At 39.3% G+C, this 26,326-nt stretch overlaps 1 protein-coding gene across 1 annotated transcript in view; it reads left to right on the top strand.

Annotated features, from left to right (window-relative positions):
- LOC118186143 (complement C2-like) overlaps window positions 1-26,326 on the top strand; it is a 179,423-nt gene that overhangs the window by 16,852 nt on the left and 136,245 nt on the right. Inside the window, exon 5 of the mRNA XM_085827237.1 lies at window positions 1-192. Within this exon, the coding sequence (XP_085683363.1) occupies window positions 1-192 (192 nt within the window). The remainder of the gene's footprint in view (window positions 193-26,326) is intronic.

Here is a 26,326-nt window from a genome sequence, read left to right as displayed (position 1 = left end):
CTTTGAACGAATACTGTAGTTTCCCTCCTCCCATTCCTCATGGATCAGTCATAGGGGAGAAAACGGGGGATTTCTACATATGGGATGATGAAGTGGAGATCATTTGCGAGCCAGGATTCAAATATCTGGGTTTCGATTTCAACTGGTGTTCGAGAGAGACTGGATGGAAGGTGGATTTTTCAGAATGTAAAGGTATGCGATACTTGTTTAATAACATCTTTAAAAAAAAAATTAAAAAAAATAATCGCAATATATTACTATAATCACTATTCGTCAAAGTAATTAAAATTTTGAATTCATGCAATAACATCTTAAGCAGGTGAGACTTAAGCAGATGAGACTGAAACAGCTTAAGCCATCAAACAGCTTAAGCAGCAACAGCTTAAGCAGATGAGCAACAGCCTAAGCAGCTACAGCTTAAGCAGATGAGACTGAAACATTTAATTTTTCAAATTAAAGATTGCACTACGCTGGAAATTTGAAAGAATAATTTTAATTGGAAAATATTTATTAAGGAAACAAATGGTTATCAAGATTGAGCAAAATAAATAAAATAAATAAAAGTAATTTTCCGTAAAATAAAAAAAAAAATAAAAAAAAAAATAAAAAAAAACATTAAGACCTGTAATAATTACTCATCCTTTAGTGTTCCAGACTCATGAGCAGGTAATTATTTAAAACATTAAGCAATAACAATTTAGGAGTTCTAAAAATGTCCTTCTTGACTAATATTTGAGTGGGGTATTATTATTTATTTATAATAATACCCTACTCAAATACACCTTTACTTTTTTTTCTTTACAGAATGTGTTACTACTCATTCTCAAACAGGCAAGAATGCACCCCAAGGAGAATTAAGAGCTCGAGAGGAACAAAAATTAAAAGCACATTACTGAATTAAAATAAAAATAAAAAATAAATAATAATAAAATTACAAACTCTAGATACAAATATCACTCCAAATTTACAGGGAATTAATTATAAACCAAAAATGTTAAACCCCTTAATCTTTTACAGTAACATTGTTGGACATTTTGGCTAAAGGCATGTTAAAAAAAATATGCTTTTTAGTAAATAAAATTAAAATTAAAGAAACGAACTCATTAACTAATCTGCTTTTCATTCGCATTAGTGTAATAAAAAGGGGGAAAAGTTACTATTCTGTTACCAATGTATTAGTTGTGAGTTACCATTGTATTAGTCTTAAAAGGCCAAAATAAATAAATACTAGGGGGACCGGAAAGTAATGTCGTTTCTGCGCATGTCGGCAACAACATGCTAAGGGCAGAAGTGGAAGCAAATCCATGTCAAACACTCTTAACCAACCTTGGTCGACCATCCAAGAACATTTAAGCCCACCAGCGGCCGAGCGGTAATGTCGCTGAACACTGGTAGTTCGGTCCGAGGTTCGAATCCCGCGAACGGGCTGGCTGCATGGGTGTTTTCGTGGTTTTCCCCATGTGTAACGTGTATACGAGCCAGTTTCCCTTAGAAAGTCCTCCACGAAAGGCATCCCTCCTCTTAGGCAGATAGCCCTAGTGTGCTTTGCCATAATTAAATACACCACCACCACCAAGAACATTTAAAGCAGAATGGAAAAATAAGCAAAGCAGGTGTTTGAGTCCCCCATAATCTGTCCGAAAAGAACAAAGCCAACCTATCCATCACATGCAACGTATTGCTTCAACGGCACCGCACAGAACCGTTTTTTGATCGTTTGATTAGTAGAGACAAAAAAATAAGTCCTGTATGATAATCCAAAACTCAAAAGGCAGTTTTAATAGGAGTTACAAAGGGTTTACATCCCGAAAAGGCGCTTCTGGGTGTCTGACGTAGTATTCGCGGAATTGTTCATTTTGAATTGCTGAAGCCTGGACAAACTGTTAATGCAGACCTTTATTGTGAACAATTGGATGGAGTGAACCAATCTTTAATCGAAAAATATCAATTGTCAACAGAAAAAGCTTCATTCCGCAACACGACAATGCAAGACGAACACTGGAAAAATGAATGAATTGGGGTGGGAGGTACTGTCATTCTCACCCAACATACTCGGCCGGTATCGCAGCACTGGATTTCCATTTTTTCGGATCCCTACAACATTTTCTTAGTGGCAAAAAATTTGAAAGATGTCCAAAATGTCCTCTAGAGATATTTTACTCAAAAACCAATTGATTTTGATCGGTCCGGGATTGAAAATCTGCACATTAGACGGCAAAAGGTTATTGATAACGAGGACGATTATATTATTGATTAAAAATAAAAACTTGTTAAATATGTATTCGTTTGAATTTAATGTAAGAAAGCGATATTACTTTCCGGGTCCCCTAATATAAGAAAGTAACATAAATTTAAAATGAGCAAAGGATAAAATGGGCAAACGTTTAAGAAAAATAAAACTTTTCTAAAAACCTAAGTGAGAAAAAGTCAGTCTCAGTTTTAAACGTTTGGTTTGGTAAAACGAAATGGCGTTACAAATGAAAATAAATCTTAGCTTTCTTACTAAGAACATGGGGAGGCTGAAATGTAACCAGTTTGCCATCCACATGAGGTTCCTTTACCGTTCGAGATATTAGCCAAGCTTAAAACCCGGTGCCTTGTTTTGGAGGATTTGAAAACTTCTGTGAGGGTGACGTCTTATCATCAAACAGAAATCAAACTCACGATTCAAAGTATCAGGTTTTTTTATTCTTGATTATGGAAGAAAAGATAAACGGAATGAGTATGTACAAATGGATTAAGTATGTTTAGGAGAGTAATCACACAGCTGACCGCCTCGTCCGTATCCGTATCCTTAGCCTTTTGACTGGTATACAGTCCTGAGAAGGACTTTTACCAGGCCAAAATACCCTTATTAGGGAGCCTAGATGTAAATACTTCCTGAAACAAACGTTTCAAATGGAGCAAAGCACCTCCTTAGTGCTGAGAAAGAAAAGTATGGCACCTGTACTGCAGAAATGGCATTTTTTGAATCGTGGAGAAAACTTTAGTAAATGGTCTTTCCGTATCTGGTAGATATGGCATTTAGTAGATGGCATTTTTCTTATCGGGAAGATATGGCATAAGTAGATGGCATTTTAAGTTGATAAGCATTATGATGATTAAAATGGCATGAGATTGGAGCTGCGCTCCGTACGTCTTTCCTTTGTGAATCTTGAGTGCAGACTGAAATGATAGGTGATGCTCTGGATATTTTAAAGCGAGCGCTAACTCTGATTCGTTGAGAAGATCACATGATACAATACACAAATGCGATTTGCCAGTCCTTAATTTTTAGTCCTTCTGGTAAAGGAATCGCATCGAAATATAATAGAAACTTGATTAAATATGGAGAATAAAATAAAATATATACATATGTACATTTACCATCTTTCGTTATGAAAGATGGTGCGTGGTCTGTTATGTCGCTGAATCAGAGTTGCGTCGTAGTTAAGAAGGTTGGTTATTGTGGAGTCTGGATGTTTGCTGCAATTTAAGAAAAAGTTGTGGCTATTTTTGATTATTTCGCTATTGAGTGGCAATATTTTTAGGTCTCTGTGGATAGTATTGTTTCTGATAAACCATGGAGCGTTAGATATAATTCGGAGCATTTTATTTTGGAGAGTTTGAAGGAGTTCTCTATTAGATTTTGCTGTGGCTGCCCAAGCGGGTGATGCGTATAATAAGATAGGTCGGATTGCTTGAATATAGATGATTCTTTTTGTGTTTAGGCTGAGATGAGAATTCCTGCCTGTTAGTGCAATAATTGCGTTAAATGCCTTAAAGGCTTGATTTCTTGTATAGAGCATGTGCTTCCGGAAGGTGAGTTTGTTGTCAAGGAATACTCCTAAGTATTTTACTTCTTTTGCTTGAGGGATGGTTTGGTTGTTGATAATGATGTTTTCAAGTTGTCGTCGGAGGTTATTCTTTCTGAAGTAGATGAGGGTGGATTTGCTTTCATTTATTTTAATTTTCCAGGCTTTGAAATATTGTGAGACTATGTTGAGATGCTTTTGTAGATTATTTTTTGCTTTTTTGGGATTTAAGGATTTGCTTAGAATAGCTGTGTCATCAGCGTAGCTGTAGATTTGTATACTTGGGTCAGTTGGTATATCATTGATATAGATATTAAAGAGGGTGGGAGAAATTATAGAACCTTGAGCTAGTCCCGCAGTGGGGTAATGAATGGCTGATAAGGAATTCTTTACTTTAACTTGATAGGATCTGGTTTTCAGAAAATTTGAGATGAGCACTATGAGGCTGGGTGGAAATTGATAATTTATTAATTTGATAATGAGTCCGTCCAGCCAGACTTTATCAAAAGCCTTTTCAATGTCGAGGAATATACCGGCTACGGTTTCCTTTTTAATGAAACTTTCGCCGATATATTCCACTAGCCTGGTTATTTGATGTACAGTTGAGTATCCAGTACGGAAACCGAATTGGTGATTTTTGATGATGTTGTTTTGATTGAGATGGTCTTTAATTCTTTTTATGATGATCCGTTCAAAAATTTTTCCTATGGAAGGGAGAAGAGATATGGGTCTATAATTTGCTGTATTAGATGGATCTTTTCCAGGCTTCTTAAGAATGAAGATAATGGCGTGTTTCCAGCAGTTTGGGAAGTAGTTCTTTCTGAGGCAAGCATTGTATATGTTACATAAAAGGATGATCGCTTTTTTAGGTAGGTTTTTAATGGCTTTATTACTGATTTGATCATGACCTGCTGCTTTTTTGATGTTGAGACTTTTTATGATATTTCGTATTTCACGAGGATTGGTAGGGAGGTTGGGGCTATTGCGGTTTTCAGAGATGAATTGATTCACATGATTAATTACGTTAATATCATTACTGCATGGGTATGCGCTGTTAGAGAATTGAGATTGAAAGTCATTGGCGAAAATTTCTGCAAGTTCTTCGGGTTTCGAGATAGTGGTATTATTTCTTTTGATTGGGCCTATTGTGTAATTTTTATTTTTTAATGCCTTTGCAATCTTCCAGACAGAATGATCAGTATTATTTAAGCTGGATACAAAGTCATTCCAAGCTTTGTCGTTGTGGTCTTTAAGCAATTTCCTGAGTTCTTTCTGGGCTCTGTTGAATTTTCTTTTGTCTCTATGATCCTGGGTTCTTTGTGCTATTTTTCTGAGGTGATTTTTCTCAGTGATTTTCCGAAGAATATAAGGAGGTAACGTTGCTGGGGTATCTTTGCTAGCAGATTTGGAGTGATTGATGGCTTGATTTATATGTTTATTAAGATGATCTATTGCCGCGTCAATTTCTGGGCCTGAACCTAGGCTGGTGGTAGCTTGGATGTGCTGATTGAGGAGGTAGGTGAAGTTATTCCAATTTATCTTGGTTCTTAGGGGTGGGAGGCCATGCCTGAGTCCGTATAATGTAAATTCCATAGGTAGATGATCAGATGAGAGGCAGTTTGCAACTTGGATATTAGGTGTTTGCTGTATATTGTAAGTAATGACGACGTCAAGAACATCGGGTTGGCCGAAAAGTGTGGTAGGGATGTACGTGGGGTCTTCAGGGGCGTAAATTTCAGCGTTGCTGTTGAGGATATAATTATTTAAGATGATGCCGTTATTATTGTTGGTTTTTGAATGCCAATTTGCAGTTAAGGTCTCCTGCTATTATTGTTGGGTATCCGAGATTGAAGATGATATCTAGGTCATTGGTACTGATGAAGTTATTGGGTGGTTTGTATGCAGAAATTAATAGAAATTCGGTATTTTTACTATTTAAGATACAAGCTGTAGCTTCCATGCTGGAGAGAGAGGGCAAATTGAACGGGTAGCAATTTAGATATCGTTTTGTGGCGATGAGGGTTCCTCCGCCTCTGTTGTGGGTTCGGTCGATACGAAAAATATCATAATTAGGGATTTTGAACTTGATTGCAGGTTGCAGATGGGTTTCTGAGATCATTAGTATATCAATGCTATTTTTCTGTAGATAATCTTTTACTTCTGTAAGTTGTCTTTTAATTCCGTTACTGTTGAATGCAGTGAATTTTGCGTAATTGATGTGCTGATTATTTATATTAATATTATTGTTGACGTTATTCATAATTATGGTTTTCGAATAGCCGTATGGCCTCCATGGCCAGTTTTAGTTTGGATTGGTTTTCTTTAACATTTCTAAATTTCGTATAAATTTGGTAGAGTTCCTGGATGAAATTTTGAAAATCTTCGAATGATTCGAATTTTCTGGGATTTCGTATTTATTTCCTTTTCTTTGATATTGTCTGTGACGCTTGCATATGATTGGTTTTCAGTTGAGGGTTTCCTGGATGTTGATTGGCTCGGAGTGGTAGGAGTATTTTGAATTTTGCTCATTGCGCTGGGTAATATATTAGAGTGTGATTATCATTGAAATGATGGCTGCTAACAGCGATGGACGTACGAGCTCTGAGCTCCGTAATGTCAAAGCGAATAGTATCCTAAATACGGCGCCGCCAGCGGGCAATCAACCTTCTTCTCCACCACCTTTGATGATTCAAACTGAAATGGATATATCTACAACTACTCCACCTGCCTCTCCTTCAGCGCTAGAGCTATCCAAGAGCGCGATCCAGATTTACTCTCTAAAGAATCGGCACACAGACCTCATTTTCGACATCCAGCGATTACAGCGAACGGACACTCCGAATAAGGACCAGATGATCAAACAGTTACAGGATGAGGGTGAGAAAGTTTTATTTTCCCTACATACCCTATGTTCTAAACTCGGCATAAATTTATTCACCCTCCCTGCCACTGAAGAGGAATTCTTCAAAGAATGTAAAAAGACCTCTAAAACCCCTGATTCGGACTCCAACACTCAAAATTCTAACCCTAAAATTCAAAATACAAATCCACCCTCATCCTCAGCCAATCAAAATCCTCCAAAAGAAAATCCTAAAACTGACTCTAAAAAACGAACCAGACCAACTGATAACGAAGGATTTGTAGTTCCTCCAAAACATTTAATTGCCAAAAAAACACTTCCCAACACTAATAGTAATGAAACCATCACAACATCCAATTCTTTCACAAACATAAACTCTGATAACACTGAACACTTGACGCAGCAGCCGGCTGTCACTCAAACACCAAAAATTCAAGCACCACCTCCAATTTTCATAAAACCGCGAGCTGATTGGTTCTTTCTCCTCAATCAGCTTCGCCGACACGCACCAACTGTTCTTTCCAAACAAAACGTTGATTTTCTAAAACTCACAACTACTAACGAAACAGACTATAGAACAGTTGTTAGATTCCTCACAGACAATAATATTGAATTCAAATCTCACACACTCAAATCAGATAGACCACTTAAAGTGGTAATTAGGGGATTACCCTCAAATACACCGCTCAACGTTGTGCAGACTGCGGTTGAAGTGCTTGGCTTCAAAATCCACAAGATCTCTCAACTTAAGAAATGGAAGACAAAAATGCCAATGCCTCTCTTTTATCTACAAATCTTCAACAGCCTCAAAGCTGAAGAAATCTATTCCATAACCGAGCTCCTTGGAACTGAGGTATCCATGGAACACTTCAAAGGTCAGAAAGGTCCCTCCCAATGCTGGCGTTGTCAGGGATTCTTTCATTCATCTGAAGTCTGCACATTACCAAGACGATGCGTCAGATGCGCTGGGCCGCATCAAGCCAAAGAATGTACTAAACCATTTGAAGAACCGAACAAATGTGCAAATTGTTCGGGAAACCATGCTGCTAACTGGCGTTCCTGCCCGAAGTTCCCAGGCTCCAAAAACAGACAACCTCCAAGGCCAAGCACCAAACCCAGTCAGACCGTTGACAACACTAACAAATTTAACCTACAACATAATACATTTCCAGTTCTGCCGGCTGCACACACTCCCAGTGCAAATAATACTCGCCCTGGAGTATCATACTCTGCTGCCCTTACGGGTATGCAACAAGCTGCACCCCAAATTCTTCCAAATTTATCGGTCCCCTTAGGAGCTAATTCGACGCTAAATTGCACCGAAATCCTATTGGCAATTATTCAAATCTCAAACCAACCTGGTATTGACCAGAGCAGACTTCTTTTGGCATTCAAAAACGCCTTACCGCAGCTCAGAGAGGCTCCATCTGGTGCTGACGCGGCTTACTATATCTTTGAGAGTTATATTACTCTCCAATTCTCTGATATCCCCAGTCAGTAAAATTCAATACTTTGAAAGGATTGAAAAACTTAAAACTATGCACCTGGAATGCAAATGGCATTCTATCCAAATTCCATGAGTTTCGAGACTATGTGGAAGAGAAAGATTTTGACATTATTTTTGTCCAAGAGACCAAACTCCAGCCAGGGAGAGCTCCCAAGCTTGCAAATTATGCATTATATAAAAATGACAGACAAGCTTCTAATACTCGTGATGTTTATCATGGTGGCACATGTGTCTATATTAAAAATTCAATACCACACAAAAGAATTGACACTCCGAGTATGAGTAAACTCGAGGCAACAATCATCGAAATTTTCATTCAAAATTCGCCCTCCCTTGTAATGATCTCTGCCTATCTTCCACCAGGTGGAAATTTACCTGTGGTTGATTTTAACAAATTGCTCACCTTTTCCAACAATCTAATCATAGCTGGTGATTTAAATTGTCACCACCAGCATTGGCGTTGCCATAGATCAAACCCTGCTGGTCGTGGCCTTCTAAAATGGGCTCAGTGCGCCCAAATTAAAGTTATTGCGCCGGATTCCCCTACTAGATATGGTTCACGGGGTGCCCCTTCATTCATCGATTTGGCACTCTTTCGAAACATCCCTTTTGGATATCACGTGACTGTGGAAAACTGTTTATCCTCAGATCACAACCCCGTAATCATAGACCTTAATTGTACTATCTTTAATCAAAATTCTCCGGCACTCGTCTCTACAAACTGGGACAATTTTAGTTTCAAACTTAAAAGTAAAAGTTTGCCCTCCCTTGAAATTAAATCCAGCCATGATATAGACTCGGCAGTTGATCACTTAACGACCATTTTAACAGATACTTATAAGGAAGTATCAAAACCCACCCTCAGACCCAATTTTCGTAAATTACCTCAAGAAATTAAACTCAAAATTAAAGAAAAGAATAAAGTACGGAGACTTTGGCAAAGAAATAGAAATCCAGGTTTAAAAATTCAACTCCGTGCTCTCCAAAATGAGATCAAGGCATCATGTGACCATTTCTTCCAATCACAATAGACGAATTACATTCAGTCCCTAACGACCAATGATAACAGTCTTTGGCGCGCATCAGCCCGCCTACGCACCCACAAATCTAACATTCCGTCCTTAGCTACGGACGGAGTGGTGGCTCACACAGACGCTGAGAAATCCGAATTAATTGCGGATTCTCTTCAAACTCAATTTACACCACATAATGAAGGAATTTTTGCGAACAGCGCAAGTTCTTTCCCACAGGATGTTGAACGTTTCCTCTCCTCGCCTTTTGCGAGAGAAATACAATATACATCCATGAGCGAGGTAAGTGAATACATTACCAAGCTCAAACCCAAAAAAGCCCCTGGTATGGACTCTATTTCTAATCGTATGATTAAAAATTTACCCACCCATTATCTATTTTTCTTAGTAATGCTTATAAATTTTATGATACAGCATTGCTATTTTCCTCAAAGCTGGAAACAAGCACTTATTGTGCCTATTCCAAAACCAGGCCAAAGCCTTTCTAACCCTCAAAATTATAGACCTATCAGCCTCCTATCCTCGTTATCTAAGATATACGAGTTTGTGTTACTTAAACGCCTGAATGATTTTCTCCGAAATCACAACGTTCTGATTGATGAACAATTTGGATTTCGAGCAAAACACTGCACCACGCACCAGCTGCTGAGGACAGTGGAGTTCATTCACGAAGGGTTTCGTAACAAAATGCTTACTGGCGCTTTATTGCTTGACATAGCCAAAGCATTTGATAGGACTTGGCATATAGGAATTATTATCAAGCTCATACGACTTGACGTTTCGGCCCATTTAATTCATATAATTAATTCGTACCTCACTAATAGATCTTTTTCTGTACGAGTTAATTCTATCATTTCGACACCCCGTCCTATACTAAGCGGCGTCCCCCAAGGGTCACTTTTAGGCCCAATTTTGTTCAACATTTTCATAAATGACATACCAAAATCACCAAGTATCACTCTTGCACTTTATGCAGATGATACGGCCATCCTAGCTCAACACAAACGCCTGAAAAACTTAGTCCGAAACATTCAGAGTTATCTCTGTAGCCTTGAGCACTGGCTCATCACTTGGAAAATAAAAATTAATGTTGCTAAATGTGCTGCTATGATATTCAAACGTAGCCCCCTCCCGTACCCTTCCATTAATATTAAATTCTTTGACGACTATGTTCCCTGGTCAAACTCTTACAAGTACCTAGGAGTTGTACTTGATTCAAAATTAACCTGGCGCCTTCACATTGAAAATGTTCTCAACAAAGCAAAAGGTGCCAGAGCCCAACTTTACCCATTTTTAGCTCGAAAGAGCAATCTGTCAATTAAAAACAAAATCCTTCTCTATACTTCCATAATAAGACCTGTCTTTATGTATGCATGTACAATCTGGGGTACTGCTGCAAAAACTCATGTGAAAAAACTTCAATCTTTTCAAAGTAAAACCTTACGTATGGCCCTAAACGCAGCTTGGTACGTCCGTACAGATGTGATTCATTCGGACCTTAACATTAAACCTGTTGATTACCTTATCAAAAAACATAGTCAAAATTTATTCCTCAAAATTGAACAGATTGATAACCGAGCACTTCAGCAGATGCCAGCATACGATCCTACTATTCGCAGCTCACAGAAGAGACCAAGAGCCGTGATTGGCCGAGAGTTCGGCATCTACCCTCCATCTAAAAGGGCAAGACACGCCCTCTCAACATCAGTTCCAGCTCCCGCGCCAGGAAGGAAGGAAGTCTCTTCAGCGAGCTGCCATATAATTGCTTATTACCATCTCTACCTGCAACCAAGATCTTCAAGCAAAGTTATCAATCTGTTCGCATAGAGTCACATCTCCTGCAGATTTTTTAAAATCTGCCTATGAATATTTTCAACGCGTTCATATTTATTATTTGCACTATCCTACACAAGCCACATGCCAATGAGCCTATTAATCTTAAAATCTTTCCTTTCTGCTTTAGTGTTGTATTGTGTATAAAAAATTTATAAAAACCAAAAAAAGTATAAAATATAAAATACAAAAAAATTATAAAACCTAAAAACTTTTAAAAAATATTATGATTCTTAAGTTTTTATTATCTCATCTCTATCCCTAAACTTTCTTGAGCCAGTGGCTCCCTCTAGTGTGCATCAAGTAATTCACTTATGCAAAATTTTTTCTCATTTCTGCTCACTTTTAATAATTCTGATGAGGAGGTAAATGGTTTTGAACCATAGGAACTCCGTAATTTTCAAATCATTGGCATTGGCAGTATTCGCGTTTTTTTGGCGCATTCGAGCTTTGGATTTTAACCGAGCAGGGTGTACTTCACAGCTCTTCTTGACTCTCCGTAAGTATTGCGACTTTTATGAATTCATGATTGACATGCCAGACTAGTATCACGCTTTTTTACGTAATGGAACCGTACAACTTCATACGGAATCCTGATGCAATCGAAAATCTCATCAAAAAAGGCACTCGCGAGGAGATTGACGCGCAAATCACTCATCTCGCTATCCAAAAATATCTGATCTTAAACCAAACGATTCAGGTCACTCCTGATATTTTCGACAGTCTTTGTGACACCTATGATCGGCTAGCTGCCAAGAAAATCCTATTAGATGGCCATTACGAGCAGGCTATTACCGAAAATATTCCCAATAATGACAACAACGAAAATAGTAACTATCAAAACTCCAACCTACCTCTAAATGATAACACAAGTAAATGGTGCATTCCTAGGAAAACACACAAAAGAACGCTGAGTGACGGAAGTAATTCCTCATTAACATCTGTTAAAAATCGATACACAGCCCTAAGACTAGAAGATGAAATGGAAACAACAGACAATACGCAAATTTTGAATTCTCAGATCACTGATGAAGAAGGTTTTATCAAACCTTACAAAACAGCTAAGAGAATCCCTCCTATAATCATATCCGACGTTATAGAATGGAAACCCTTAAGGGACGAGCTCAAAAAACTTGTCGAAAAATTTGAAAGTAATTTAAAAGGTGGTGACATCCACATAAAAGTCCAAGACTCCGACGACTACAGATCAATAACCAAATTCCTTGATACTAAAGCCATACCTTACCATACCTTTCCACTTCCCCACGAAAAACCTATCAGAGCAGTCATCAAAAAACTACCTGGACATACCAACACCGAAGATATCATGCAAGAGTTAAAAGAATTAGGGATCCCTGTCACTAACGTCCGACAAATCACCAAAAAAATAGAAAACGAAATCATCAAACTACCCACATACGTAGCAGAAGTCGCCAGAAACAATAATGGCAAAAAAATTTTCGAAATCACCCACATACTAGACTTAGGAGTGCAAATTTGCCCCTTCAGACCCACACCAGGGCATAAACAGTGCCATAAATGTCAACGTTACGGACACAGTAAGGCACACTGTAAACACAATCCTAGATGCCTTAAATGCGGAGATAAACATTTCACTTATCTTTGCAAGAAGGACAAGAACCTGCCTGGAAAATGCTGTCTCTGCGGAGGACCTCACGTCTCGTCGTATCGTGGATGCGAAAAGCATCCAGACAACATCAAAAAATCCATGGAACAACAGAGAATACAAAAATCTAATTCTACTGCAGCACCTGTACCCATCAACAATTTTGTTAATTTCCCACCACTGCCTAGCAGACACTCCACCCCTGCCAGTAACAGCGAAACCACAAACGATAATAATAACAGTCAAACTACCAACACTAACGAAGAAAACTCCACCACATCCACCTCTGACATGCTTATGTGGATTAAAAATCTGTTCCATAAAGGAAAAACGCTCCTAGACAGATTTTTCAATGCCAAATCAATTATGGACAAGATCCAAATAGGCTTGGAAGCCTTTGAACTTTTAGTCAGCTGTAATAATTAATTACAACAGCAATATCAATAATTATCACACTGCTGCCCCCAGCAGCCTAAACATAGCATTTTTTAATGCTAACGGAGTTGCGCATCAGCGCACAGAAATCGAAGACTATTTCAAAACATAATATCGACATATTTTTAATTAATGAAACTCATTTACGAGCCGCGAATAAATTCAAACTACAAGGATATAACACCTTCAGATCAGATAGAAGACACAACCGAGGAGGGGGCACCCTCATCCTCACTAAAAAACACCTGCAAGCTACCAGCTACAATATTAATGGCATTAACAGCTTGGAATACTGCGCAGTTATTGTACACTCGCACATCGACGAACCCACCATTTTCATTTCCATTTACAGTGCACCTAACAATATTATTACATATAACGACCTCTATCAACTCACCAATAGCAACAATCCCATCATCATTGCAGGAGACCTGAACGCAAAACACATATCTTGGAACTCAAGCACCAATAACCCCAATGGAACCTTCCTCTATAACTTTGCCACTAACAATGACCTGAAAATCCAAGGACCTACTCAACCTACTAGGTACCACCACACCGGCACTTCTGAAGTTCTCGACATCCTCATAACCAAAAATATTCACCAAGCACCTTACCTTGAAGTCATCCACGAACTTACCTCTGACCACCTCCCAGTGCGATTCATCTATTATGGCTTCGACAATAGAATTCCAATGAAAAAAATAATTAACTGGGACATATTCCATAATTGCTTAGAAAAACTTCCAGCTAGACCTGCTCTTGCCAACTCCGCTGACATAGAATATAATATCACCAAAATCAATAGAAGCATCAATACTGCACTGCATCAAGCTACCAGGTATGAAGAATACAAAAAACCTAAACTACCCGAAGAAATCCGCAACAAAATTAAAGATAAAAACAGAACAGCAAAACTCTGGAGACTCACAGCTGATCCTAGAATCAAAAACATACTTAATAGAAAAATTAGAAATATCAAAAACCTAATGAACGAATATAAATCTAATAATTGGGAGCTCCTACTAGATTCTATAGAAACTAATCAGGACACTGTCTGGAAAATCGCCAAAACTCTCAGGAACAATAATAACAGCTTTGGTCCCATCAACACCGGAACAGGAACGGCTTACACAGACAGTGACATGGCAGAAGCCTTAGCAGACCACTTTGAAAATACCTTTACCACCAATAATTATCAAGATGAAGATACTGAAACCGAAGTTAAAAATTTTATCAACCAACTCAACTATTATACCGACGCTGAAAGAATGCCCTTTTCTACTCCTAATGAAATTAAAATTATAATCAACGACCTTAAAAAACGCAAAGCCCCTGGATTTGACGGAATCACTAATAAAATACTGGATATTCTCCCCCACAATTACCTAGTACTGCTCACCAATATTATTAACGCCTGCATTCGTCTTAACTACTTCCCAGGGCAATGGAAACACGCCATTATCACTGTCTTTGTCAAGCCAGGAAAAAACCCAACAGAATTAAACTCGTACAGACCAATTAGCCTGCTACCATGTATGGGCAAAGTCTTCGAACGGGTTATGAAAAAGCATCTTACCAACCACCTTGAAAACAACAATATTATTAAAAAAGAGCAATTCGGATTTCGAAAAGATCATAGCACCACCCATCAACTACTTAATGTCACAGAATATATGGCAGAGGCCATAACCAAAAAAACATACCATTGCAAGCTGTTTTATTGATCTTGAAAAGGCTTTCGACAAGGTATGGCATGAGGGTTTACTCTATAAGCTATACCTTGCCCGACTGCCTATCAATTTCATTAAATTAATCCATTCCTACCTTAAAGGGAGATGTTTTCAAGTCAGAGTCAACAATCGCATTTCCAAAAAGAAAAAAATCAAAAGTGGAGTGGTACAAGGAAGTGTTCTTGGCCCTATACTTTTCAATATCTATACCAACGATATGCCTATCCCCTTAAATTCAGAGATCTTCAAATTTGCAGATGATACAGCTATAATCACCAAATCCCTGATGCCCCTCCACTTGCCAAGACCTCATCTTTTCATAAAACACGGCCCAGACAATTTTAAATCAGACTTGCAATAGTTTTAACGTTTCTCTATTATTTTATCACCTAACTTAATTATTCAACTTAAACTGCCTAATTTTTGAAATTTAAATTAATATTCTAATCTTCTAAATCTAACTCCCCCATATGCTACTCAAAACACTTTTTTCATGAATTTTTGTTCCAGCAATCTGCATATATACAAGCTTGCATATCTTCAAACACCAACTGCAATCAGGTAATTTTGGTTAATTCTGTCCCCATTTTTATTTCTTTCCACTTTTTAATCCACCTCTCCTCTCCAACTTTTAACGTTTTTCTTTACTTCCCTTCCCTTTAACTATCCTAAAACTTCTCCGTCTTTTCTACAGTTAACTTTTTCACGGTTCTTTCCGCTCCAAAAGTTGCTCCTATTGTACTCTCGCCACGGGCGGTAGGAGAACTTTTTCTACTCTTGAATCTTTTCCCCCCTTCTTTTCGTTCCACCATCCATTGCTCTGCTTTAGTCGTAAGACTCTCTCCCCCCCAGCCCATCCCCAAGGCATTAGCGATTACTGCGGTTTTCCGTATTACCTAATATACCTTTCCCGAGCCCTGGAAAATTATGATTCCCGGCTAATTGTCTTTCAATCTTTGCGATTCCATTAATGCAATGCATTCAGGAATCCGCCTTTATCCGTCACCTCTCTCTCTTTCAACCTAGTAAAACAGGTTGAAAGCAGAAAGAATTTATCGTCCATAGAATGGACTCCTTATTCACTTCCTTCCCCGTAAGCCCATAATGGTCTCCTTCATTACCTTCAGCCAGTGCTTTGTCTTAATCACCTCAGTTCTCCTTAACGAAGTTGTGGAGGTAATTGCATTAAGTTGCAAAGGTACTCCGGAAAATATCGCCTTGGGCCTTGGGCCAAATCCCTGAAACCACAACTTGCAGCTGATAAACTAGAAACTGCCGTTAATCAAATCGCCCACTACTTCAATATCTGGAAGCTCAAAATTAATCCTACCAAAAGCCAAGTCATTTTCATCAGAAGATACCATAAAAATACCCCCATTCTAAACAGTATCAAAATTAATAATCAACAAGTCAATGAAGTTACCACCATTAAATACCTCGGAGTTTACTTCGACCAGCAACTACTCTTTAAAACCCATGTTGATTACTCCATTCGGAAAGCCACAGCTGCTAAAATGGCATTACGACCACTCCTCAATAGAAAATCTAACCTTAGCATTTTATTAAAAAGAAGAATTTACCTCACACTAATCAGGCCAATGCTCCTGTATGCTGTTCCAGTCTGGGCCACCGTATGCAAATCCTACCGGAAGAAAATTCAAATATATCAAAATAAAATTATTAGAGAAATCCTCAATGCTCCTTGGTTTACAAGAAACATCCAACTCCACAAAGATATGAAAATAAATGCCATAGAAGACGAAATTTTAAGAACAAGCCATAACCTCTACTCTAAAATTACGCATTCAAAATATGAACATATCAGAAAACTTATAGATTACGACCCGACAGTCATCGCACCAACTAAAAGACCGAGGAACATATTCCACAATTCCAAGTGGTAATTGTAAATAGTGTTTATAATGACTTTATAAAACGGACTTGGTCCAGTACCCGACCGCACATAACTATTGTGTTATTCTTATCTACTATATAATCAAGCTTTTATTTTCAATTTTTTCATCTTATTTTATTCACCTTTTTAACCAAGATTTTTACTAGTGTTTTATAATTACAACATATTGTAAATAGTGTAAATACCTCAGTGTAAACTACTAATGGACTTAGTTTATTGCGTAAAGACTTTTTACTAATTACTCAAACTCTCTGTGTACGAAGATCGCTTTTCCCTCATTCACGAGTGCCTTTTCACCGCGAGAACATTCATAGGAACCAGTTTCACCAAAAGAGCGTTTAAAGACGCTACGTATGGGGTCATTGACCGATCCCGCCATTCACGCATCACCGAACAGCTTTCTTGCCTTTCCAGATAGCGTTATCACGCAACGGAGCTTCGCCCTTAACGGCGCGGCGATTTTTCGCCTTCTCCTTTTACTCCATCGCCTTAGGGCAAACAACTACAAAAGAATCAGTTAAAGTCGAGATCGACTAATACTGCTACGATCATGAAACGATTTGATTTGATCAGTATTCGCGTCATGGACGCCAACAGTGATGGACGTTCGAGCTCTGAGCTCCGACATGCGAAAAAGGATACCACGAATACGGCGCCGCCAGCAGACAATCACTCGACTTCGCAACCTTTGCAAGTTCTTACAGACATGGAAATTACTAACTCTACTCCTCCTGCTTCTCCTTCAGCCCAAGAACTCTCAAAAAGTGCACTTCAAATATACGCGGTAAAGACCCGGCACACTGATCTTCTCTTCGATATTCAGCGTCTGCAGAGATCTGAAACACCCAACAAGGACCTGATGATGAAACAACTACAGGATGAGGGTGAGAAAATTTTATTTTCCTTACACGCACTCTGTACCCGCCTCAACATTAACCTCTTCACTTTACCAGCTACTGAAGACGAATTCATAAAGGAATTCCAAAAAACCACCAAAACCTCTGAACCTGAAAATAGTAATCCAAAAACTACCTCACCCTCATCCTCAAACCCATCCAAAGAAACTTCTCAAAATGATACCAAAAAAAGATCCAGGCCAGTCGACAGCGACGGCTTTGCAATCCCCCCTAAACATTTGATTGCAAAGAAACCACCCAACACAAAAGAAAACTCTAACAACATTACAATTACAAACTCTTACACTAACATACAAAACGTCACAGAAACCACAGAAAACGTAACGCAGCAGCCGGCTGAAACTACAACACCCAAAACTCAGACACCACCACCCATCTTCATTAAACCGCGAGCTGATTGGTTCTTTTTACTGAATCAGCTACGCAGACACGCAACGACTGTCCAATCCAAACAAGACATCGAATTTCTACGACTCACTACCACTAATGAAACAGATTATCGGACAGTCGTCAGATTTCTCACAGAAAACAACATTCAATTTAAGTCTCACACACTAAAATCTGACAGACCACTCAAAGTGGTCATTAGGGGATTACCCTCCAACACTCCGATCAACGTTGTGCAGAATGCGGTCGAAGTACTTGGTTTTAAAATCCATAAGATATCGCAGCTGAAGAAATTCAAGACAAAAATACCAATGCCACTCTTCTACCTCCAGATACATAACAGCCTCAAAGCTTCAGAAATATATTCAGTTACTGAACTCCTTGGCACAGAAGTGGTGATGGAACACTTCAAAGGGCAGAAAGGTCCCTCGCAATGCTGGCGTTGCCAGGGATTCTTTCATTCTTCGGAGGTCTGTACGTTACCTCAACGATGTGTCAGATGCGCTGGTCCGCATCAGGCGAAGGAATGCACCAAGCCCTTCGAGGAACCCAACAAATGTGCTAACTGTTCTGGAAGCCACGCAGCAAACTGGAGATCCTGTCCAAGATTCCCTGGATCCAAAAATCGTCAACCACCAAAGCCAAGTACAAAACCCAGTCAGACCGTTGGCAACACGAACAAATTTAGTATACAACATAACTCATTTCCAACACTGCCGGCTGCACACACTCCCAGTGCAAATAATACTCGTCCTGGAGTATCCTACTCTGCTGCCCTTACGGGTATGCAACAGACTGCACCCCCACTTATTCCAAATTTATCGGTCCCCTTAGGAGCAAATCCGACTCTAAATTGTACCGAGATCCTTTTGGCTATAATCCAAATTTCAAATCAGCCTGGCATTGACCAGAGCAAATTACTTCTGGCATTCAAAAACGCCTTACCGCAGCTCAGAGTGGCTCCATCTGGTGCTGACGCGGCCTACTATATCTTTGAGAGTTATATTACTCTCCAATTCTCTGATTCCCACATTCATTAAAATTCAATACCTTGAAAGGGTTGAAAAATCTAAAACTATGCACCTGGAATGCAAATGGCATTCTTTCCAAATTCCATGAGTTTAGAGACTATGTAGAAGAGAAGGATTTTGATATCATTTTTGTCCAAGAGACCAAACTCCAGCCAGGGAGAGCTCCCAAGCTTGTAAATTATGCACTTTATAAAAATGACAGGCAAGCTTCGAATACACGTGATGTTTATCATGGTGGCACTTGTATTTACATAAAAAATTCAATCCCGCATCGCAGAATTGACACTCCAAATATGAGCAAACTTGAAGCAACAATTATCGAAATTTTTATTCAAAATTCACCATCCCTAGTCCTGATCTCTGCCTATCTTCCACCAGGTGGAAATTTTCCTGTGGTCGATTTTAATAAACTGCTCAATTTTTCAAATAATCTTATCATAGCTGGTGATTTAAATTGTCACCACCAGCATTGGCGTTGCCATAGATCAAACCCTGCTGGTCGTGGCCTCCTAAAATGGGCTCAGTGCGCCCAAATTAAAATCATTGCGCCGGATTCCCCCACTAGATATGGTTCACGGGGTGCCCCCGCTTTTATAGATTTGGCACTCTTTAGAAACATCCCTTTTGGATATCAAGTGACTGTTGAAAATTGTTTATCATCAGATCACAACCCCGTAACTATTGACCTTAGCTGTACTATTTTTACTCAAAATTTTCCGGCACTCGTCTCTACAAATTGGGACAATTTTCGCTTTAAATTAAATTCTAAAAGCATACCCTCCCTCAAAATTAAATCCAGCCATGATATTGACAAAGCAGTAGATCAGTTAACGAACACCCTAACTGATACTTATAAGGAAGTATCAAAACCCACCCTCAGACCCAATTTTCGTAAAATACCTCAAGAAATTAAACTCAAAATTAAAGAAAAGAATAAAGTACGGAGACTTTCGCAAAGAAATAGAAATCCTGGCTTAAAAATTCAACTCCGTACTCTCCAAAATGAGATCAAGGCATCATGTGACCAGTTCTTCCAATCACAATACACGAATTACATTCAGTCCTTAACGACCAATGATAACAGTCTTTGGCGCGCATCAGCCCGCCTACGCAAACACAAATCTAACATTCCGTCCTTAGCTACGGACGCAGCGGTGGCTCACACAGACGCTGAGAAATCCGAATTAATTGCGCATTCTCTTCAAACTCAATTTACACCACATAATGAAGGAATTTTTGCGAACAACGCAAGTTCTTTCCCACAAGATGTTGAACGTTTCCTCTCCTCGCCTTTTGCGAGAGAAATACAATATACATCCATGAACGAGGTAAGTGAATACATTACCAAGCTCAAACCCAAAAAAGCCCCTGGTATGGACTCTATTTCTAATCGTATGATTAAAAATTTACCCACCCATTATCTATTTTTCTTAGTAATGCTTATAAATTTTATGATACAGCATTGCTATTTTCCTCAAAGCTGGAAACAAGCACTTATTGTGCCTATTCCAAAACCAGGCCAAAGCCTTTCTAACCCTCAAAATTATCGACCTATCAGCCTCCTATGCTCGTTATCAAAGATATACGAGTTTGTGTTACTTAAACGCCTGAATGATTTTCTCCGAAATCACAACGTTCTAATTGACGAACAATTTGGATTTCGAGCAAAACACTGCACCACGCACCAGCTGCTGAGGACAGTGGAGTTCATTCACGAAGGGTTTCGTAACAAAATGCTTACTGGCGCTTTATTTCTTGACATAGCCAAAGCATTTGATAGGACTTGGCATATAGGAATTATTATCAAGCTCATACGACTTGACGTTTCGGCCCATTTAATTCATATAATTAATTCGTACCTCACTAATAGATCTTTTTCTGTACGAGTTAATTCTATCATTTCGACACCCCGTCCTATACTAAGCGGCGTCCCCCAAGGGTCACTTTTAGGCCCAATTTTGTTCAACATTTTCATAAATGCCATACCAAAATCACCAAGTATCACTCTTGCACTTTATGCAGATGATACGGCCATCCTAGCTCAACACAAACGCCTGGAAAACTTAGTCCAAAACATTCAGAGTTATCTCTCTAGCCTTGAGCACTGGCTCATCACTTGGAAAATAAAAATTAATGTTGCTAAATGTGCTGCTATGATATTCAAACGTAGCCCCCTCCCGTACCCTTCCATTAATATTAAATTCTTTGACGACTATGTTCCCTGGTCAAACTCTTACAAGTACCTAGGAGTTGTACTTGATTCAAAATTAACCTGGCGCCTTCACATTGAAAGTGTTCTCAATAAAGCGAAAGGTGCTAGAGCCCAACTTTACCCATTTTTAGCTCGGAAGAGCCAACTGTCAATTAAAAACAAAATTCTTCTCTATACATCAATTATAAGACCTGTCTTCATGTATGCATGTACAATCTGGGGTACTGCTGCAAAAACTCATGTGAAAAAACTTCAATCCTTTCAAAGTAAGACCCTACGTATGGCCCTGAATGCAGCCTGGTACGTCCGTACAGATGTGATTCATTCGGACCTAAATATTAAACCTGTAGATTACCATATTAAAAAGCTTAGTCAAAATTTATTCCTCAAAATTGAACAGATTGATAACCGATCAAGGATCAAGGATCAAGGAAGTGCAATTTACGGAGTTCATAGGCAATTACGCCTTTACCTCCACATCTTCAAAGGAAATTTAATCATCCGAAAGAGGGTATTGTCAAATAGGGTAAAAATTTTGATAAGCCGAATGACTTGGAGTAAGTGCCTTCACACTGAGTCAAAAAAAAGCAAAAAACTCAGAAGGTCTTAATTTTGCGCCGAAAAAGGGCCAGAATAATTTAGATAGGGGCAGCCATATAAATTTTGACTAGAAATATAAAAGGTGAAGTTTCCTTGAACCTTGATAATCATTTTCTTGGCATACGTCAGATGAAGGGCACGCAGGGGAATTCCGATGCGCGCTCTTCGAGGTGGGGGGGGAGGGGGGAACCTGTTTACAGGTCGAAAAAGTGGTTCAGTCAGTGATCAGCTGGGAGGGAGAAGTTTCATTTTATTTTTGACCGCTAGTCATTGCGGTTTTTAAAAGCCAAAAAGGATGCTGTTAAGCGCCTAGGAAAGTTCCTTCTTAAAAGAAGAGAGAAGTTAAAATTTAAAGAATATTTTTCAGTTTTAGAGGGAACTTTTTCAGTTTTATTTTAGTTGAAAGATGATAGTAAGTTAAAGCAGTCCTATTTGACTGTGATGTTTCTTGTTAAAGAAACGTTAAAGAGGTTCCTCGAGTTAATGCCGTGTGCATTAAAGAACTTTAGAGGCGGGGGGGGTTAAGGAACGAGAGGTAATTATTCACGTGGTTATCGGTGTGCTCATATCTAGCCCGTTTAAAAGGCAGAGTCGAATATTCCCTATTGAGTACCGCTCTGGGTCTCTTTCGGGAAGAAGCAACTGCAGGATCGTATACGGGTAGCATATGAAGCACAGGATTAGCGACACGTTGAATATTTTTGAAAAATTTTCCCGAAAGTCGCTGTATATAGCGATTAATGGGCATAATTTTGAGGTCGTTATGGATCTCTTCGTTCCGTACATACCACGGAGCTTTTAGAATTTGCCGAAGCATTTTAGATTGAAAAATTTGGACATGTTTTCTGTTAGTCAGTGCGCATGGGCCCCATACGGGACATGCATACGTAAGAACCGGCCTAATCATTGATTTGTAGAGCAAGATTTTGTTATCAGTTGACAGGTCGCTATGACTAGCTAAGAGGGGGCGTAGGGCGGTCTTGACAGCTGTCGCACCCGCTATGATTTTGCGGATGTGAGGCTGCCAAGTTAATTTTGAGTCTAGTAAAACACCTAGATATTTGTAAGAAGAGACCCAGGGAATAGGTTCACCGAAGAGCATTAAATTGGGTAAATTTGGGATATTTCTTCGGATGAACATGGTGGCAGCACATTTTGCGACATTAATTTTGATTTTATACAGACCGAGCCAGAGTTCTAAGGTCGAAAGGTAACTCTGCAATTGTGAGATTACCTGGAGGGTGTTGGAGTGTTGAGAAATGATGGCTGTATCGTCTGCGTATAATGCAAGATCGATATTTGGGGCCTTAGGAATATCATTTACATAAAGGTTAAAGATTGCGGGGGCGAGGAGACTTCCTTGAGCCACCCCAGCATAGATTGGGCGGGGAGAGGAGAATTCGTGGTTAACTCGCACGCGGAAACTGCGTCCGGTCAAGTACGAGTTAATAATTTTAATGAGATGAGCCGAAAAACCAAGCCGCATGAGCTTGTAAATAATCCCGTCATGCCAAGTCCTGTCAAAGGCTTTGGCAACGTCTAGATAGACAATTCCAGTTCTCTCTCGCTTACGAAAGCCTTCATGAATGAATTCCACTACACGGAGTAACTGGTGTACCGTGGAGTGTTTAGGTCGGAAGCCGAATTGTTCCGGGATTAGTAAATTTTTATCCCGACAGAATTCATTCAGGCGATTAAGTAAGACAAATTCATAGATCTTAGAGAGAGAAGATAACAGACTGATGGGTCTGTAATTGACGGGCAGGTTTAAATTTTGTCCCGGTTTTGGAATGGGAACGACTGCTGCAATTTTCCAACAGTCGGGGAAATAGCTTCTCCTGAGCATTAAATTTATGAGGACCGTGATCCATACGATAAACATAGGGGGGAAGTTTTTGATCATGCGATTTGAAATAGAATCTATGCCAGGTGCCTTGTCAGGTTTCAGTTTGTCAATGAAAACCATGACTTCAGAAGGGTCCGTAGATTGATAACCGAGCACTTCAGCGGATTCCTGCATACGATCCTGCTATTCGCAGCTCACAGAAGAGACCGAGAGCAGTGATTGGCCGAGAGTTCGGCATCTACCCTCCATTCAAAAGGGCAAGACACGCCCTCTCAACATCAGTTCGAGGATTCGGCTGGTGACTTGGTGAGAGTAGGACGTGTTCTTGTGCGCTCCGTGGATTACCTCGTGCTTGCCTGCGCCATTTTCGCCGCCATCTTGGATGGTTTTGTGTTTTTTTGGCTGTTACCCATCTTTTCGTGATTTCATATTGGATTACAAGTTTATTTGTGCTCAATGTGTATTTCTCGGTTCTAGTGTAGTGCTTCGATTGTGATTTTGTGAATTTTTTAGAAGATTCTTGTGTGTGTGTGGTGATAGTGTATTTTCGACACACATGGTGGGCAGTGATTTCCCGCCGCTACCGGTTAAGGATAAAATGGACAAGAAAACTCCTAGCGGAATACTGTGTGGACTCGCCGCCGATGTAATGGATTATGGAAATAGGATACTCGATCTGGACTGGCAGGAACTCTTTACTAAGGAAAATTGGAACTATGATGATTTCTGTCGCGGAGTGGAGATGGTGGCAAAAATCAACACGGACCTCATTGCGCGGGGAGACTCGTGTAAAAATATTCTAATCCAGATGACCGATGAAGAGGTTGTGAAAAGCATCCGACAGACCCTGGACAAGGATCAAGTAATTGGAGCATCGCTGAGATCCAGCCTAGAAGGTAAGTGCCAAAGTGCTGCTTCTGCCCTTGGTTGTGATTTAAATTCGGATAGTGTTAAAAGTGCTTGTAAAAATGTGTTAATGAAAAACCTGTGTTCTGTTGCAAATGATATAAGTACTAGTAATGATAATGTTAATATTAAGTCTAATGGTATTAGTGATTGCAATCCGGCTGAGACAAAATCTAGGCCTAAGCGCCCTTCGAAAAAATTTGCTAAACGTTCTATCAATGATGATAGGGACGCAGATGGTTTCATTCTGCCGAAAACCACTGCGCGCCCTAGCAAAATAATCAAATGTAACGCCGATTTGCCACTGGCTAATAAATTTGAAAAATTGAGCACTCAGGATACTAATAGCAAACCAGATGATGATATTGAAGATGTGGTAATGGAAAGTGTTGCCGCGAAAATTTCAAAACCCAAACCCATTATGGTGAAGCCAGATATAAAGTTTAATGAATTTATGAAGGTGTTGCGGGATAATGTTAAATGTGAATTTGCGGGCAAGGTGCAGGGGGACTTCCTCAAAATCTTCCCGGAGACAGAAGATGACCATCGCAAAATCTCCAGATTTCTCGATGAAAAGAAAGTAGATCACTATATCATACTTTCTAAGTTTGCTAGGCCACTCAAAGTGGTCATCAGAGGCCTTCCGATCGACTGTGCTCCGGAAGACGTGCATGAGGAATTGACCCAACTGGGTTATAAAGTACGAAAGGTGGCACAAATGCACAGAATTAGAACAAGAGTCCCCATGCCCTTGTTCCAAATTCACATTGAACGTACCCCAGAAATTGATAAAATTTATGATATTACTAAGTTATTGAATTTCTATGTAAGCATTCAACCTTATAGAGTGAATGGGAGTGTTGTGCAATGTCATAATTGCCAGCACTTCCATCATTCATCAGAAAATTGCAAATTAAGACCCCGTTGTGTTAAATGCGCTGGCACCCACAAAACTAAGGAGTGTTCCAGCAAATTTATTGCTGATGTTAAATGCTGTAATTGTGGGCAAGCAGGACATCCTGCGAATTATCGCGGATGCCCTAAATTCCCAGCTCCTCAGGGTGCCAGACCGCTAAACAAAAAAGAAGTACTTGTTAAAGAAAGCCATTTAAAACCCGGAATTTCCTTTGCTAATATTGTAAGCGGGAAAACTCCCCAGAGCACGGTTGAGGCAGCTAAAAAAGAAAATACTGTGCAAATGGCCAGTAAATCTGAGAAGCCAGTTAACATGAACGATGTGGGCCTGTCTGGCCTTTTTGAAATGTCTAAATTAATTAAGGATATTATCAATATGTTCAATGGAATCTCTTTTGTCACTGTTATACGTAAGATCACGAAAAAAATGCCTGAACTACAGGCTACTCAAAATACTGTAGATAAATTATTTATTCTATTTGAACTATTTGAAGAACTTTTTGGATCTATGAGTACTGCAAATAATGTATAATTTGAAGTCTGTGCTAAACATAATTACATGGAACGCAAATGGATTATCTCATAGAATTCATGAGCTAAGAGATTTTATAAATGAGTACACTCCTGACGTTATGTTCCTACAAGAACACAAGCTTGGCCCAGCCATTCCTATCTATGTACCAAACTATGTTGTCCATAGGTCAAACAGAGATCCGGTAATCTCCCGCCCAAGAGGAGGTGGAACAGCGCTCCTGATTAAACGCTGCATCCCACATC

The sequence above is a fragment of the Stegodyphus dumicola genome, chromosome 11 (genome assembly GCF_044657685.1).
Source record: "Stegodyphus dumicola isolate Sdum_Otavi_A_Nest chromosome 11, ASM4465768v1".
Lineage (NCBI taxonomy): Eukaryota > Metazoa > Arthropoda > Arachnida > Araneae > Eresidae > Stegodyphus > Stegodyphus dumicola.
The sequence above is the reverse complement of the archived record's forward strand: the minus strand, read 5'-3'. Positions and strand labels throughout refer to the sequence as shown.